The sequence below is a fragment of the Miniopterus natalensis genome, chromosome 8 (genome assembly GCF_054644295.1).
Source record: "Miniopterus natalensis isolate mMinNat1 chromosome 8, mMinNat1.hap1, whole genome shotgun sequence".
In the NCBI taxonomy this organism is placed as follows: domain Eukaryota; kingdom Metazoa; phylum Chordata; class Mammalia; order Chiroptera; family Miniopteridae; genus Miniopterus; species Miniopterus natalensis.
In genome coordinates this window covers 30,109,974-30,124,190 of record NC_142088.1, presented here as the reverse complement: position 1 = coordinate 30,124,190, position 14,217 = coordinate 30,109,974, and the positions used below count along the sequence as shown (strand labels likewise).

The window sequence follows — 14,217 nt, the reverse complement described above, 5'->3', positions numbered from 1 at the left end:
ATTAAAAAAAAAATTTATTGAGGTAGAATTGCGTAAGGGCTATTGGTAACCTGTGATTGATAACCAAAACTTTTGATGCACCTTCATGCGGGTATTTTTGCATGGAGGAATGGGAGAATTTGCAAAATGTGTGGCTGAGTGGCTCTAGTTCCATGGGCTATCAGAATGATAAACTTTCTGAGTGTGTCTCTGGTAAGAGTAATCATCTAGTCAAATACCTTTTTCTGTCATGCACTGTGTTTCTAGAAGGGTATTCTTTTATGTTGTTACCAGCTACCCGTCACCATTCCATGCTTTCTGGACTTGTAAGGAGAGTTGTTTTATATCACAGTTTCTTTGACACCTTCCTGTTTCCAGCCAAAAATACTCTTAAGTTGTTTGCCAACTGCTAGTGGTTGCCCCCTCACTGCATTTTTTTCTCCATTACATACCTTTAAGTCGTGAAACTTAGTCACCAGTGCCCCTTCACTGGACTGGGATGGTAGATGCATAGGCCATGGGAACCTTGGGTGTAGAGAATCTTTATATACCTCTTCCCATAATGTTAAGGGTCAGTTTTCTTTGTACAGGGACTCTAATTGGGTAGAATCTCCAATTATAGGTGGTTGTCCCAGTTGCTGTGGTAACATTTGTTAGGTGTTTCCCATAATTTGGCAGATACCACCCCACTCCCAACCCCAGTTCAAAATCAGGTGTTATAAGTAGTTGATGCCTTTCATCCTGCCAAGATTTTAGGGATCCCTTTTTCTAGCTGCCTTGGCTTAGCCTTATTCTTTGTTTTGGATTTGTGTATGCTCTTTCTTGGGACCTCTGCAAACATCTCCAAACAGTGGTGACACATAGTCATTTTAAGCATTTTGGAGAGATGGGTTGGGGGGAGGGTATCTGAGCCACCCATTTAAATTGGAAAGACTGTTTTAAATTCCCTGCTTTGTATGGGAGTGTTTTCTGTCCCTATTTCCATACAGAATTTAATTTCCAACTGACATAGCTGGTTTCTGATCCTAGAGCACATAGGACTTCTGACTTCAGCTGTCACTCCCTGTTCTGTTTTGCACACATAACATCTTTATGTTTGTCGTTTTAAAAAATGGTTAGGTTTTTCAAAATTATTGTAAAAACTAATTTTATCTCTTAGTGCTATCTATTTACAGTTGGGCTGGGGGAGAAGGAAATTTCTACATGACTTATTCCATTATTCTGACCAAAGTACTTAAATTATTACCTTAGAAACATAACTCCACAGTGTTCTAGAGGTTAACTGAAATAGGAGAAAGACTAGTGTTAGTATACCAGTCACAGTTACTTCAACAGAATTGGGGTAGAAGGGAGGAGATGGATTTGACAGATTGGGTAGGTAGCAGGGTTCTTTATTTGATTTTTACTTTTCCATATAACTTAAATATAGTTTGTTCTTAAAGTTATCCTAAGCTATTTTTAAAAGCTTAGTATTTTGGAAGTAATAGTAATTATTCAGTGGCCAACCAAGATGATATGAAAGGTAAACACTAACAGTATTACCAATTTCTTCTTCATTTTATTCTTCATAATTACCGATTTGGAGGAGACTTTTTTTTTTTTAATCCACAAGCTTAGTAAGTCTTCTAGAGACTAAATATGCTGTCCCTGATGCTCAGCAGGTGCTTTAGGAAGGGTCTCATGTTACCTGTTAAATTATACAGCCATTTATAAGTGCTGTGAAGTTTTACAGTTAATTAAGTAGTATCATTTTGTAATGGATTATCCAGCTTTATTAATTTACTTTTTAAGATTGACACAAGTTGGCACAGTGACAATAATGCACTTAGCGTTCTAAAATTGGTAATGTGTCTTCCTTAAACACTTATTTCCAGGGGCAGTGATAGCCATAGACATAGGTGGCAGCCTACAGGCTATGTTGTTAAGGAGCCTCATGGTTTGTGCTTAACCAAAAATAGTACACCCACTGGTTCTCTCACTTTTCTAAATCTCAGCTGAAACTTTACTATTATTTTTTTAACAGGTTAATAACATCTCTGGTTCTACTTGTTTTAAATAAGAGATTATAGTCCTGTGTTTTAAATAACTTGACCAAGATGGCATAGCTAGTAGTGGAGCTGGGATTTAAATCATGTCAGTCTGGCTCTAAACTATTCTTAATGATTATATCACCCTTAAAGGTAAAAGTAGGAGCATTTTCCTTGCCTACTGTTCCCTCAGTGTCTCTCTTCTCATTGGTAATTTTTTCTAGGCTCTTTCTTTATTTTCTTCCTTGTCTTTATATTTGTAAAATAGAGAATATATAAAAATATTTGGTTTGTTTGTAGAAAAGTTCTCTAAACAAAAAATAAAGTACAATGCTGCAATCAATGTCAAAGAGCAAGAGATTTTAACTTTATTTTTATTGTTGACACTATTACAGATGTGCCCATTTTCCCCTTCTTTGCCCACCTTCACCCAGCCTCGGCCCCCCTACTCTCTGGCCATCACTACACTGTTGTCTGTGTCTGTAGGTTATGCATATATGTTCTTTGGCTAATCCCTTTACTTTCTTTCATTCAGTCTCTATTCCATGTATATATGCCTCTGTTTCTATTTTGTTCATCAGTTTATTTTGTCCCTTAGAATCCACATATAAGTGAGATCATAGGGTATTTGCCTTTCTCTAACTGGTGTACTTCACTTAGCATAATAATCTCCAGGTCCATCCGTGCTGTCCCGTTAGGTAAGAGTTCCTTCCTTTTTACGGCCACATAGTATTCCATTGTATAAATGTACCACTGCTTTTTTAATCCACTCATCTACTTTTATCCACTCAGCGCTTGGGCTATTTCTGATCTTGGCTATTGTAAATAATGCTGCAGTGAACATAGGGGTGCATATGTTCTTTCGAAATAGTTTTTCGGGATTCTTAGGATATATTCCCAGAAGTGGGATTGTGGGGTCATATGGCAGTTCCGTTTTTCATTTTTTGAGGTAACTCCATACTGTTCTCCACAGTGGCTGCACCACTCTGCACTCCCACTAGTAGTGCATTAGGATTCCCTTTTCTCCACATTTTTGCAGTACTGTTTGTTGATTTATTGATGATAACCATTCTGACAGGTGTGAGGTGGTATCTCATTGTGGTTTTAATTTAATTTTCATCTCTCTGGTGATTAGTGATGTTGAGCATCTTTTCTTAAGGGCTATTGGCCATCTATATGTCCTCTTTGGGGAGATGTCTGTTCAAGTCCTTCTCCCATTTTTTAATTGGATTGTCTTCCTGGTGTTGAGTTGTATAAGTTCTTTATAATTTTTTAAAATTAACCCCTTATTACATGTATCATTGGCAAATATGTTGTCCCATCTCGTGGGTTCCCTTTTCATTTTGTTGATGGTTTCTATTGCTGTGAAAAGCTTTTTGGTTTGATGTAGTCCAATTTTATAATTTTTTCCTTTGTTTACCTTTCCCTAGGAGATATATTGGCAAAAATACTGCTCTGAGAGATGTCTGAGATTTTACTACCTGTTTTCTTCTAGGATTTTTGCGAGTTCACGACTTACGTTTAAGTCTTTTATCCATTTTGAGTATATTCTTGTATGTGGTGTAAGTTGGTGGTCTAGTTTTATTTTTTTTATGCGTGTACCTATTCAGTTTTCTCAACACCATTGCACTACATTACTCCATTGTATGATCTTGCCTCCTTTGTCAAATATTAATTGACCATAAAGGTGTGGGTTTATTTCTGGGCTCTCTGTTCAGTTCCATTGATCTATATGCCTATTGTTATGCCACTATCAGGCTGTTTTGATTATAGTGGCCAGCAGTCAGAGCCAGCAGTTGGAGTCTGGTCCCTGCACTCTACAGGCTGGTGCTCTTCCCTGGGAAAGTGGTGTCTGGGTCTCCCAGCCAGACTGAATTCCCACTGATTTTCACCACCAGATGCTATAGGGGCTCCTCTTCCTGTCTCTGTTGTTCTTGGTTGGAGATCCCTGCATGGAATTGAGACCTTATGCTCCTAGAGGGAGGGAGCCACCACCACATCTGAGTGGAGGGGCCAGCGTTTTCTGCATCTCTGCCCTTCTTACCAGTCTATGTGGCTTCTTCTGTAAATTCTTGGTGGTTGTATTTCAGCTTAGCTAGCTTTCATTTGGTTGTTCAGGTTGATGGCTTTATAATTTAGCTGTAAATCCGGTTTGGGCCAGGAGCAGGTTGGTGTACCTTCCACAAACTCTGCAGCTGTCTTGGAATCCAAAGAGCAAAAGATTTTTAACTCAGAAATAAAAACCCAGTCAGATTGGCTTCATAGCATACTCAGAATAAATGTAGAAATAGCCACTTCTTTATAAGAAAAGGTGGCTAAAAAAAAGGACAAACAGAGGAAAGTCACAAACATGAAAAAAGAAAAATTTAAAAGACAGAATTTAACGTTTAGCAGAAAACAGTATTTATGTCTTGTGGCAGTAAAATATATGCCCATTCATGAAGCTTTTATGAATGCCAATTTTTCCTTAACATAGAATTGCAAAAAGAGAGAGGCAAAGAACACCAGTTTAACATGCTTCAATATTTTATTTAAGGTTAATGCTCAAGACGTGGTTATCAGGAAGTATATGGCTCTTGAGAGCATAAGATGAAAATCTGTTTATTTTTTGATAACTTTTAATGTATTATGTATAGCCAGACCCGTGGAACCACATTTATTGTTGACATTGCATATTATTTCTGTAATTATTACAATTATAGATTTATCTCAGTGGATTTCTTCCAAAGCATGATGCAGACCACTCTGTCACAAGTCTTTCAACCCCAGAAAGGTGTTTCATCTTTATAAACAGTCGACCAATACACCAAAAAGAAGTATTAAAGGTAATCTATTAAAGAAAAAAAGTACCCCTTGGATCAGAAATAAAAACTAGCTGTGATTTGTCAACTTGTTACAAGAATTACTTCTAAGACTTTGCTCTAAAATAAGGAAAAGGTGAAAAAGAGATACAATAACATTTATTAAGCATTGTTCTAGGTACCTTACATACAGTGTCTGATTGACTCCTCACAACTATGTGATATATTATTTTCTTCTTATTTATGGTGAAAAAAACTGAAATGTTAGTGACTTTCTTGACCACATAGCCAGGAAGTGACAGAGTTTGGATTTGAACTCTGGACTTTAACACTATGATCTTTTACTATGAAGCCAGTTGCATTGGATATCTGTAATGCTTATACTTCATTCATTTAGATTCAAGGCCTCTAAATGAGTATTACTATTTAGATACTGCTTTTCCTTGCAAGCAGTTACATTCACTCCTTTTGGTGGTATTTTATGGATGGCAATATTTGTTTATGTGGGGTTTTTTGTCTTTCATTCATTACATATATTTCTAGCTAATCCGACGTTATTACAATCTGAAGTGCCTAAAGGAATCTACTCGTTTGTATCCCATTTTCTTTCTGAAAATTGATGTTCCTACAGCTAATGTGGATGTTAATTTAACACCGGATAAAAGTCAAGTATTATTACAGAATAAGGTAACCTTTTTTAGATAATTTTTTGAATTTTTGTTATTTACAAACTTACACTATCCTAACCTTTTTTGTGTGACAAAGGAGATTTGCTTGTTTATACATACTTTAAAATATTATTTTAAATCTTGTCTATTTACTATTTTTATAATTTCTCCTAACATTTGTTAATTTGTATTTTTAGGAATCTGTTTTAATTGCTCTTGAAAATCTGATGATGACTTGTTACGGATCACTACCTAGTACAAATTCTTATGAAAATAATAAAACAGATGTTTCCTCAGTTGACATGGTTGTAAGTAAAACAGCAGAAACAGATGTGCTTTTTAATAAGATGGAATCATCTGGAAGTAATTATCCAAATGTTGATACTTCAAGCATTTCTTTCGAAAATGATGTGCATAATGATGAATCTGGAGAAAACACTAATTGTTGTTTAAGTCATCATATACACAGTGACCATTATGATGATCATTTTATTAATGAAAATTCTAACATTGATAAGAACACTAAAAATACATTTCAGGAGATCCCAATGAATAATTTATCATGTGAAGACACCCAGAAGGAATATAGTGAAACTTGTTTTGTAGGTTCTGTTAAGCACGCCCAATCAGAAAATGGCAATAAAGGCCATATAGATGAGAATGGAAAAAATGAAAAAGAGGCAGTTCCTGAGAAGTCTTTGGAAATTTGTGCAGATGACTGGAGCAAGGGAAATGCACTCAAAAATTCAATGGGAGAAAACATCGAACCTGTGAAAATTTTAGTTCCTCAAGAAAGTTCAGTATGTAAAGTAAGTAAGAATAGTAATCCAAGCCCTGAACAAAAGAATCTCAGTGAAGGTTTCTGTAACAAAAATTCAAATGTGGTAGATAACAAATCTGGGCAGCTTACAGCGTATGATTTAATCAGCAATCGTGTAATCAAGAAACCCATGTCAGCAAGTGCCCTTTTTGTTCAAGATCATCGTGTTCAGTTTCTCACAGAAAATTCTAAGACCAGTTTGGAGGATGCAACAATACAAATTGAAGAACTGTGGAAGACATTGAGTAAAGAGGAAAAATTGAAGTAAGTTTCCAGAGCTTGCATGTGACCTGAATATTCAAATATTTCCATCCACTAGGTTAAAAAATTTTTTTTCAACTTCTTATTTATGGAAAAGCAGAATGGAAAATGCCTTTTGACTTGGCTAGAGTGCCTTTTTTGGCATCACTTTTTTAGCTAGAAGATTTTAGCTCTTTTTTGTTTTGATATAAGCCTTAACTATTTGTTTAAAAATTATAACATTATTGCAGATTCAGTTTAGTGGTGTTAATGCTGTCCTTATTCAGTGTAACTCAAGGCTTCCTTCTAAAGTCTTTATTTATTGGCAGCTTTTAACTACAGTAGGTTTTTTGGTAGGTAAATAGGTGGTCTGATCTATCTTTGATTAAAATAACTACTTACTTGCCATCTCTAAGTCGGGTGATCTAAATAAATATTCCCAGATAATATGATGGGTGTTTCTAATTGACTTAGGGTACTTACTATAAACGCAAAATATGTTTGCATGATTCTAGCCCACCAGAAAAATGAAAGGGTAGAATTACACTTCCAATCACACATTATCTAAGCCATCTGAATTCTATGTCAGAGACCAGGAGGAAGAACTTTAATGTAACCTATCATCCAGAGTTTATATTTGGCAATAAAATATATGGATACTTGACCAATTTTTTTTTTCATTAGCTTATTCAGTCTTACAAAGATACTATCAATTTAAAATAATAAAGACCATCATTAATACCAATAGGCAAAACCTCCATAAATTAACTTGTCTTTTCACTTTTTTTTGTGGGAATGGTCATCAAGTTTTGCTCTTTTTTCAGACATACACAGAAGTAGACAAAGCAGTACAGTGAGCCCATCACCCTTTTTATCAATCGTCATATCCTGGTCAGTCTTGCTTCATCCTATCTGCACTCACTTCACTTTCCCTTCTTTATCATTATTATCCTGAAGGAAATCCTAGGATAATATCTATTTCATAAATATTATAGCATGTATCTAGAAAAAATAAAGATACTCTTATTTTAAATATAGCCATAATACAATTGTCGTAACTTTTTAAAACAGAAATTCCATAATATCATCAAATATTTAATATTTAGATTTCTAATTATTTCATAAATGTCAGGTTTTTAAAAGTTTGTCTATTTGAATCAGTATACAAGTAAAGGTCACACATGATTGTCTTTAGTTTTACCTAAATGACGCACAACTATGTAGTTTAAAGATGAGTGCACTTAACTTTTAGTACATCAAACCCACAGAAGTTGAATTACATTGGCCAGGAAGGTGATGAATTGATAACTGTCTGAGAATAGAAAAATTAAAAGCATAGATATTTCCCAGTTCTCATGGAAGTAGAGATAGTGTAACCGCTTAAGATAGCTATTCCCTTGCAACCTCACAATAGCAAATACTGTTCCAGTTTTGGGGAATGTCAGTATTGTTTCTCCTTGTAGGCCCCAAGTTGTTAGGGTACAAGGATTATGGTTAATAATCCTCATCTAAAAGTTTGTCATTAGGCAGTATTCTGGAATCCAAAATTTTCTCTATCTTACTGCCATAAGACTGACAAAAATGCCATGTTGGTCAAAAGCAGACCTCTGAATCTATATTTGCATTCTAACCCATTTCTCTCTTTGCTAGGTTTTTGTAAAAATGTGGACAGTATCTCCTAGATAATTGTGAAGTTTAAATAAGATACTGTGTATTATGATACAAGATAAATGACTGGCACATAGTGAATGACTATCCATGATGTTAATCAGATTTTTAATCTGTGAAAGAAATTTCTATTGTGATTGATACTATTTTTCATTTGCTTTGTAAATATTAAATTTAATCTGCAGGCCAGAAATAGAAACCTATGGAGAAAATACAGGTATCTTGAGATCAGAGAACTTACTCTGTATTAGAATCTTCCAGAGCCCCTGAAGTCTTGGGACCATGATCAGCTGTGTCCAAAATCATGATTAGTGAGATGGTGGAACAAAAATATCACACTAATAACACTAACTACCACTTCTAGTCTTTATTTTCGATTTTTTCCCCCATGATTCTAAATTCTACAAGGAGTGCTAAGAGATATCAGAGTAGACTTCTACAACCAGTCTTTTCATTCATCCTTTCTTTTTTTTCCTTTCTATTTCTTTTCCTCCCTTCTTCCTTCTCTTTTTGCTTTCTTCCTTTCCTCCTTTCCTAACCTTTTCCCTCTCCACCTCCCTCCATTTCTTCCCTCTTTCCTTCCTTAAATTAGGGAATATATATTGAGGCATCCTGTGTACAAAACCCTATGTACCCTAGCTAGTCACTTCAAATACAGTAATAAGTAAACATTTCCTGCTTATAAATGATGCAGTCTAGGGAGGAAGACAAAAAAATAGTAATCATAGAATGTGATGAGTTTTAAAATTTAAAAAATATAGGGAATGTGAAAACACTTAGCAGTTGGTCTTAATCTCATCTATGGGACAGGAAATGCTTCCCTGAATACACATTAATCAGAAAGGTGTCAGAAATTTTCTAGATAGAAGGAACAGCATGTAAGAAGGCCCAGAAATGAGAAGCAAAATGGTATTATTCAGGAACTGAAAGATGCCCTCTATGACAGGAATTGAATATATGGGAGTGTGGTAAAGAAAGGTGGGGAAAGGCAGGCCAGGTCATGGAAGGGTTTTGTAAGCATAACAAAGAGTTTGAAAAGAACTAAAATGGAGGATTTCTGCTGAACAGTTAGGACATACTGTGGAGTAGGAATACTTTCATTTTTCAGTTCTTCCTTTCAGGTTTCCCCTTCACCTTGTTTTTCTCTCCTCTTGTGGGTTGGAAACCAGATTAGGCATGTGACGTGCCGCTGGGGTCTCAGTCAATAGATGTTAACTTGAATTTTCATTTGCAGTAGTTATGAACATATTTCTACTTAAATAGCTAAGAATAGATTGTAATTGGGGTATTATTGAAAACGGTAAATAAACTTTATAACTACATGTAATCTTTAGTAACAAAAACATCATTTTAATTGATTACTGGTCAAATCAGAATTAGTATTTTTCCATTCAAGTTAATAAATCCCTTAATGACATTAAGTCAAAGGTAGCAGCTGTTTTTACTTAACATTCACTTAATATTCCTTTGGACATAACTTTTTATATTTCCCAAGGAACTAATGAAATTGACTTCTTGAGTAAATCAAAAGATTAGTACCATATGTGAAAATTTGCGCTTTATAATTAATTACAAATGGTGACCTTCATCTTGAACTAATTTTCCATCATACAGGAAATCTTGAATTTGAATTTCCAGGAGCTAAAAATACTTAATTGTAGTAATATTGAAAGTAAATTAATCATGTGTTTTATGTAGCTAATCCAGAAGTTCAGATTCTAAGTAGAAATGAGAGAAAATAATGTAAAAATTTATGAGTATGACATGGTGAGTAACCAAAAGAGACATTTTTTATCTAGTTTACAGAGAAACAAGGTCTTTTTTACATTCTCATCGGATAACATTTCTTTAACTACATCATGTGCTATGGTCTTTTGTCTCTTAATTTCACTTTTAATATTTAATACAGTTCTCCCAATAATATCATTTTAATTTTCTAACAGAAATCTATTCAGATTTCCACTTTAAAATGTTTTATGTATATTACCTACAATAGAATTCAGCCAGCTTCTTAAAACAAGAGAGAGCATTCTTTAGTCTCAAATTTAAAACTGAATTTTTTAAAAAAACATTTAGTAAGATTGTTCAAATAATTATTAACCATTAGTCAAATTATGTTCCCTTTTCATTATGTTTCTTGATAGACGATAAAGGTAGCAAACATCTCCATTTGCTATGTGCCAAGTACTGTTCTACTATAGCTATAGTTTATCCAATACTGAGACACAGAAGAATAATTGGCCAACGTTTACAGAGCTACTAAATGGCAGAGCCAAGCCAGGCAGTCTGTTTTTATGTCTTTGCTCTTAGCCACTACACTCTGCTGAACACAATAATAGTAGTTTTCAATTCTAGATGTGAATTAGAATCACTCATGGAACTCTTTAAAAAACAGGACTGCCTGACCTCAGCCTAGACCTGGAGCAATAGAAACTGAGTGGGACCTAAGCATCTCAATTTTTTAGAAAAGGTTTGATATGACAATTACACTAGAGCCCAGTAAAATTTTAAAACGTTCATTATTTTGTACTTTTGAAATTAAATTAGATGATTTTGTAATTGTTCACTTTATTTGAATAATTTTTTTCATTGATCACTCTAAAATGAGAAATATGTAGCAACTGAAAAAATAAATGTTTAGCTATGAAACCATTATAAATTTAATCATAAGTTTTATTTTGCATCCTACTATAGTGACTTTAATTTTACTAGTATCTGTTTAGAAAATGGAATACTAATTAATGTATGTAAATTTTCTTTTGTAGTGCTCAGGGAATTGTTTATTTCATGTTGATGTGATAGTAAAAGTATAAGGAACTCTTCACATCTGGGATTGACTGTCTTTTTGTTGCTTTTATTGTGTGTGCCTTCAATGCTTTCTTAAATGGTTTTTATTTTATTTTTTAAATTTATTTTTTAAATATATCTTTATTGACTTCAGAAAGAGGAAAGGAGAGGGAGAGAGAGAGATAGAAACATCAATGATGAGAGAGCCATTGATCAGCTGCAGTCCCCAACCGGGGCATGTGCCCTGACCGGGAATCAAACCCTGATCGCCTGGATCCTAGGTCGATACTCAACCCCTGAGCCACGCCCGGCCGGGCTCTTAAATGGTTTTTAAAACTGAGTAAAATTTAGTTCCTGTGAAATGCATATATCTTAACCATATATATAGCTCAATGCATTTTCATATGTATACACCCATGTGACCACCACCCTAAAACATGAACATTTCATCACCCCAGAAAGTTCCCTTATACCAGTTACCAGCCAGTCTCCATAAGCAGCCAGTTTTGATTTCCATCACACTAGCTTGCTTTTTCCAGTACTTGAACATCATATATATAAAATCATATGTACTTTTATACCTAGCATCATCCCCTCAACAAAATATTTTAGTGGTTTTCATTATATTTGTTGAATGTATCTGTATAGTTCATTTTTTAATAGGTTATATTCAATTATATAAATATACAGGCATGCACTGCCTAAAGACAGGGATATACTCTTAGAAATGCATCATTAGGTGATTTTGTTGCTGTACAAACATAGAGTGTACCATCACTAACCTAGTTGGTATAGCCTACTACAGACCTACTTTCTATGTTATAGCCTATTGTTCTTAGGCTACAGGTCTGTACAGCATGTCACTATACTGAATACTGTAGGCAGTTGTAAAACGATGGCAAGTATTTGTGTATCTAAATATAAAAAAGGTACAGTAAATATAGTATAAAAGATTAAAAATGGTACACCTATAGAGGGCACTTAACATGAATGGAGCTCTACTTAAGTCAGTGTGTGAGCAGTAAGTGAATGTGAAGGACTAGGACATTACTGTACAGTACTATAGATTTTATAAACACTACAGTAGTAGGCTACACTAAATTTATAAAACATGAGATTAAATCAAGCAGGAAAGAAAATGATGCAAGAGATTTAATAAACACAAGACGTATGAGGCTGCTGCCAGCATAACATGGCATACTGTTTTACAGCAAACTTTTTTTTTATAAGTAGAACATACTCTAACAATAAAAAGTATAATAGAGTAAATACATAAATCTTTTACTTTCAAAAAGTCTGTGTCTTTATATTTAAAGTATAACTCTTGTAGTCTCAAATAGCTGGATTTTTCTTTTAAATTCAGTCTGACAATCTCTGCCTTTTAATTGGAATATTTAGTCCATGTAATGTAATGAACATGGTTGAGTTTAGGTCTACCATTTTCTTATTTTGTTCATCTCATCTCTGTTTTGTTCTTCTGTTCCTTCTCTTTTTTGGGAAGCAGTCTTCTCCAGGTTAAAATAATATAATTTAATATTTAATTTTAATTCCTCTATTGCCTTTGCATTAGTTTTTGCTTTGGGAAATATTTTATACATCCTTAATTTATCATAATCTTCTTAGAGTTAATAGGATATTTCACACAAATAGAGAGTGGTTCAAAAGTAGGTTTATAGTTGTATGTGAAACGAGTTTATTCTTGTTTTATTTATTAATTATTATTTTCCATACAAGCAACTATAAACCTTTTGTATAAAAATTTGTTACTTGAATTCCATTATAATTTCACCCTTAGCCTTTCTGCAGTTGGTGTCATATATTTTATATCTACATAGAGCATAAACGTCACTTTAAAATACTACTTTTTTAAAGTTACCTTTCAAAAATAAGAGAATTTTATTTAAAAGATCATTTTTTCTATTTACCTACATAGTTGCCATTTCTGAGTATCCATTTGGTGTCGTTCCTTAATAGTACAATTATGCTGAAAACAAGATTCTCAGCTTTCTTTTATTTGAAAATGTCTGTTTTTATTTTTGTGGTGGTGTTTTTTTGTAATGTCTTTTTTTTCCCTCTGACTCGTTTCAGAATATTAGTACCACCTTTGGTTTTTAGCAGTTATGTAATATCTTTTTCTTTTTTTGCTTTCAGGATTTTATCTTTATCTTTGGTGTTCAGTCATTAGGAGTCTAATATACTTAGCTGTGGATTTCTTTGCATTTATCCTCCTAGAGGTTTACTGACCTTGGATGTGTAAAATGTTGTATGTCTCCAGATTGGTTAAGTGTCAGCCATAATATCATTTCTTCAAGTGTCTTTCCTCCCTCACTTTTATTATTTATCTGGAACTCCAGTTACCTATATATGTTGGGTTGCTGGTTGACCCATAAGTCACTAAGGTGTTTTTTTTTTTTTCAATCTTCTTCAGTCACTTTTCTCTCTGTTGTTCAGATTGGATAATTCCTATTGATCTGTATTCTATTTTACTGACCTTTTCTTTTGCCATCACTTGTCTGCTATTAAGCCTACCCAGTGAGTTTTTCATTTTAGATATTGTGTCTCTTAGTTGTAGAATTTCCATTTCCGTTTGGTCCTTTTTATAATTTTCCTTCTCTTTTGAGATACCCCCTTCTATTCTCTCATTATGATGTTTTCCTCTAAGTCCTTAAATATTATAAAAACCTGTTTTTATTTATTTTGAAAATTCCAATATCTGAGTCATCTTGAGGTTGATTGGTTTGTACTGACCACTTTTTCTCTTGACCATGACTCATACTTTCCTGGTTTATTGCTTAAGGGATAGCTTTTGATTGCATAATGGACATTATGGCTGATATGTTATAGAAACTCTGCATTCTGTTTTCTTCTGAAAACTGTTGGTTTTTCTGCTGAGTATTTAAGTTATTGGCAGATAACCTTGAGCTTGTGGAGGCATCGTTTTACACTTCGAGATACTACGTTTTGCCTTTAGTCCTAGGGCAGCTTCCATAGTCATAGGACAGTTTTTTATTTCTTACCCCTAAGATGTGGTCTTCCTTCAGTTTTAATTGAAAGCCCAAAGTGTTTACTTACACCATGTAATTTGGAATTCAAACTCCAGACTCTTATTTTTTCTTAACTGCAATGAGTAGCCGCTGAAATATCTGCTTAACTCATTTAGTCTTCTAGTGATTATTTTCCTCTGGGTTCCCACACATGGGATTTTCTCCCTCTATTTTCAGTTGTTT

The 14,217-nt window shown here is 34.1% G+C and overlaps 1 protein-coding gene across 5 annotated transcripts in view; it reads left to right on the top strand.

The window, feature by feature from the left end:
- PMS1 (PMS1 homolog 1, mismatch repair system component) overlaps nucleotides 1–14,217 on the top strand; it is a 63,995-nt gene that overhangs the window by 39,273 nt on the left and 10,505 nt on the right. For all 5 annotated transcript variants that reach the window (XM_016215163.2, XM_087819707.1, XM_016215295.2 and 2 more), the window contains 3 exons: nucleotides 4,709–4,831; nucleotides 5,351–5,494; nucleotides 5,673–6,559. In XM_016215163.2, coding sequence (XP_016070649.1) covers nucleotides 4,709–4,831; nucleotides 5,351–5,494; nucleotides 5,673–6,559 — 1,154 coding nt within the window. The remainder of the gene's footprint in view (nucleotides 1–4,708; nucleotides 4,832–5,350; nucleotides 5,495–5,672; nucleotides 6,560–14,217) is intronic.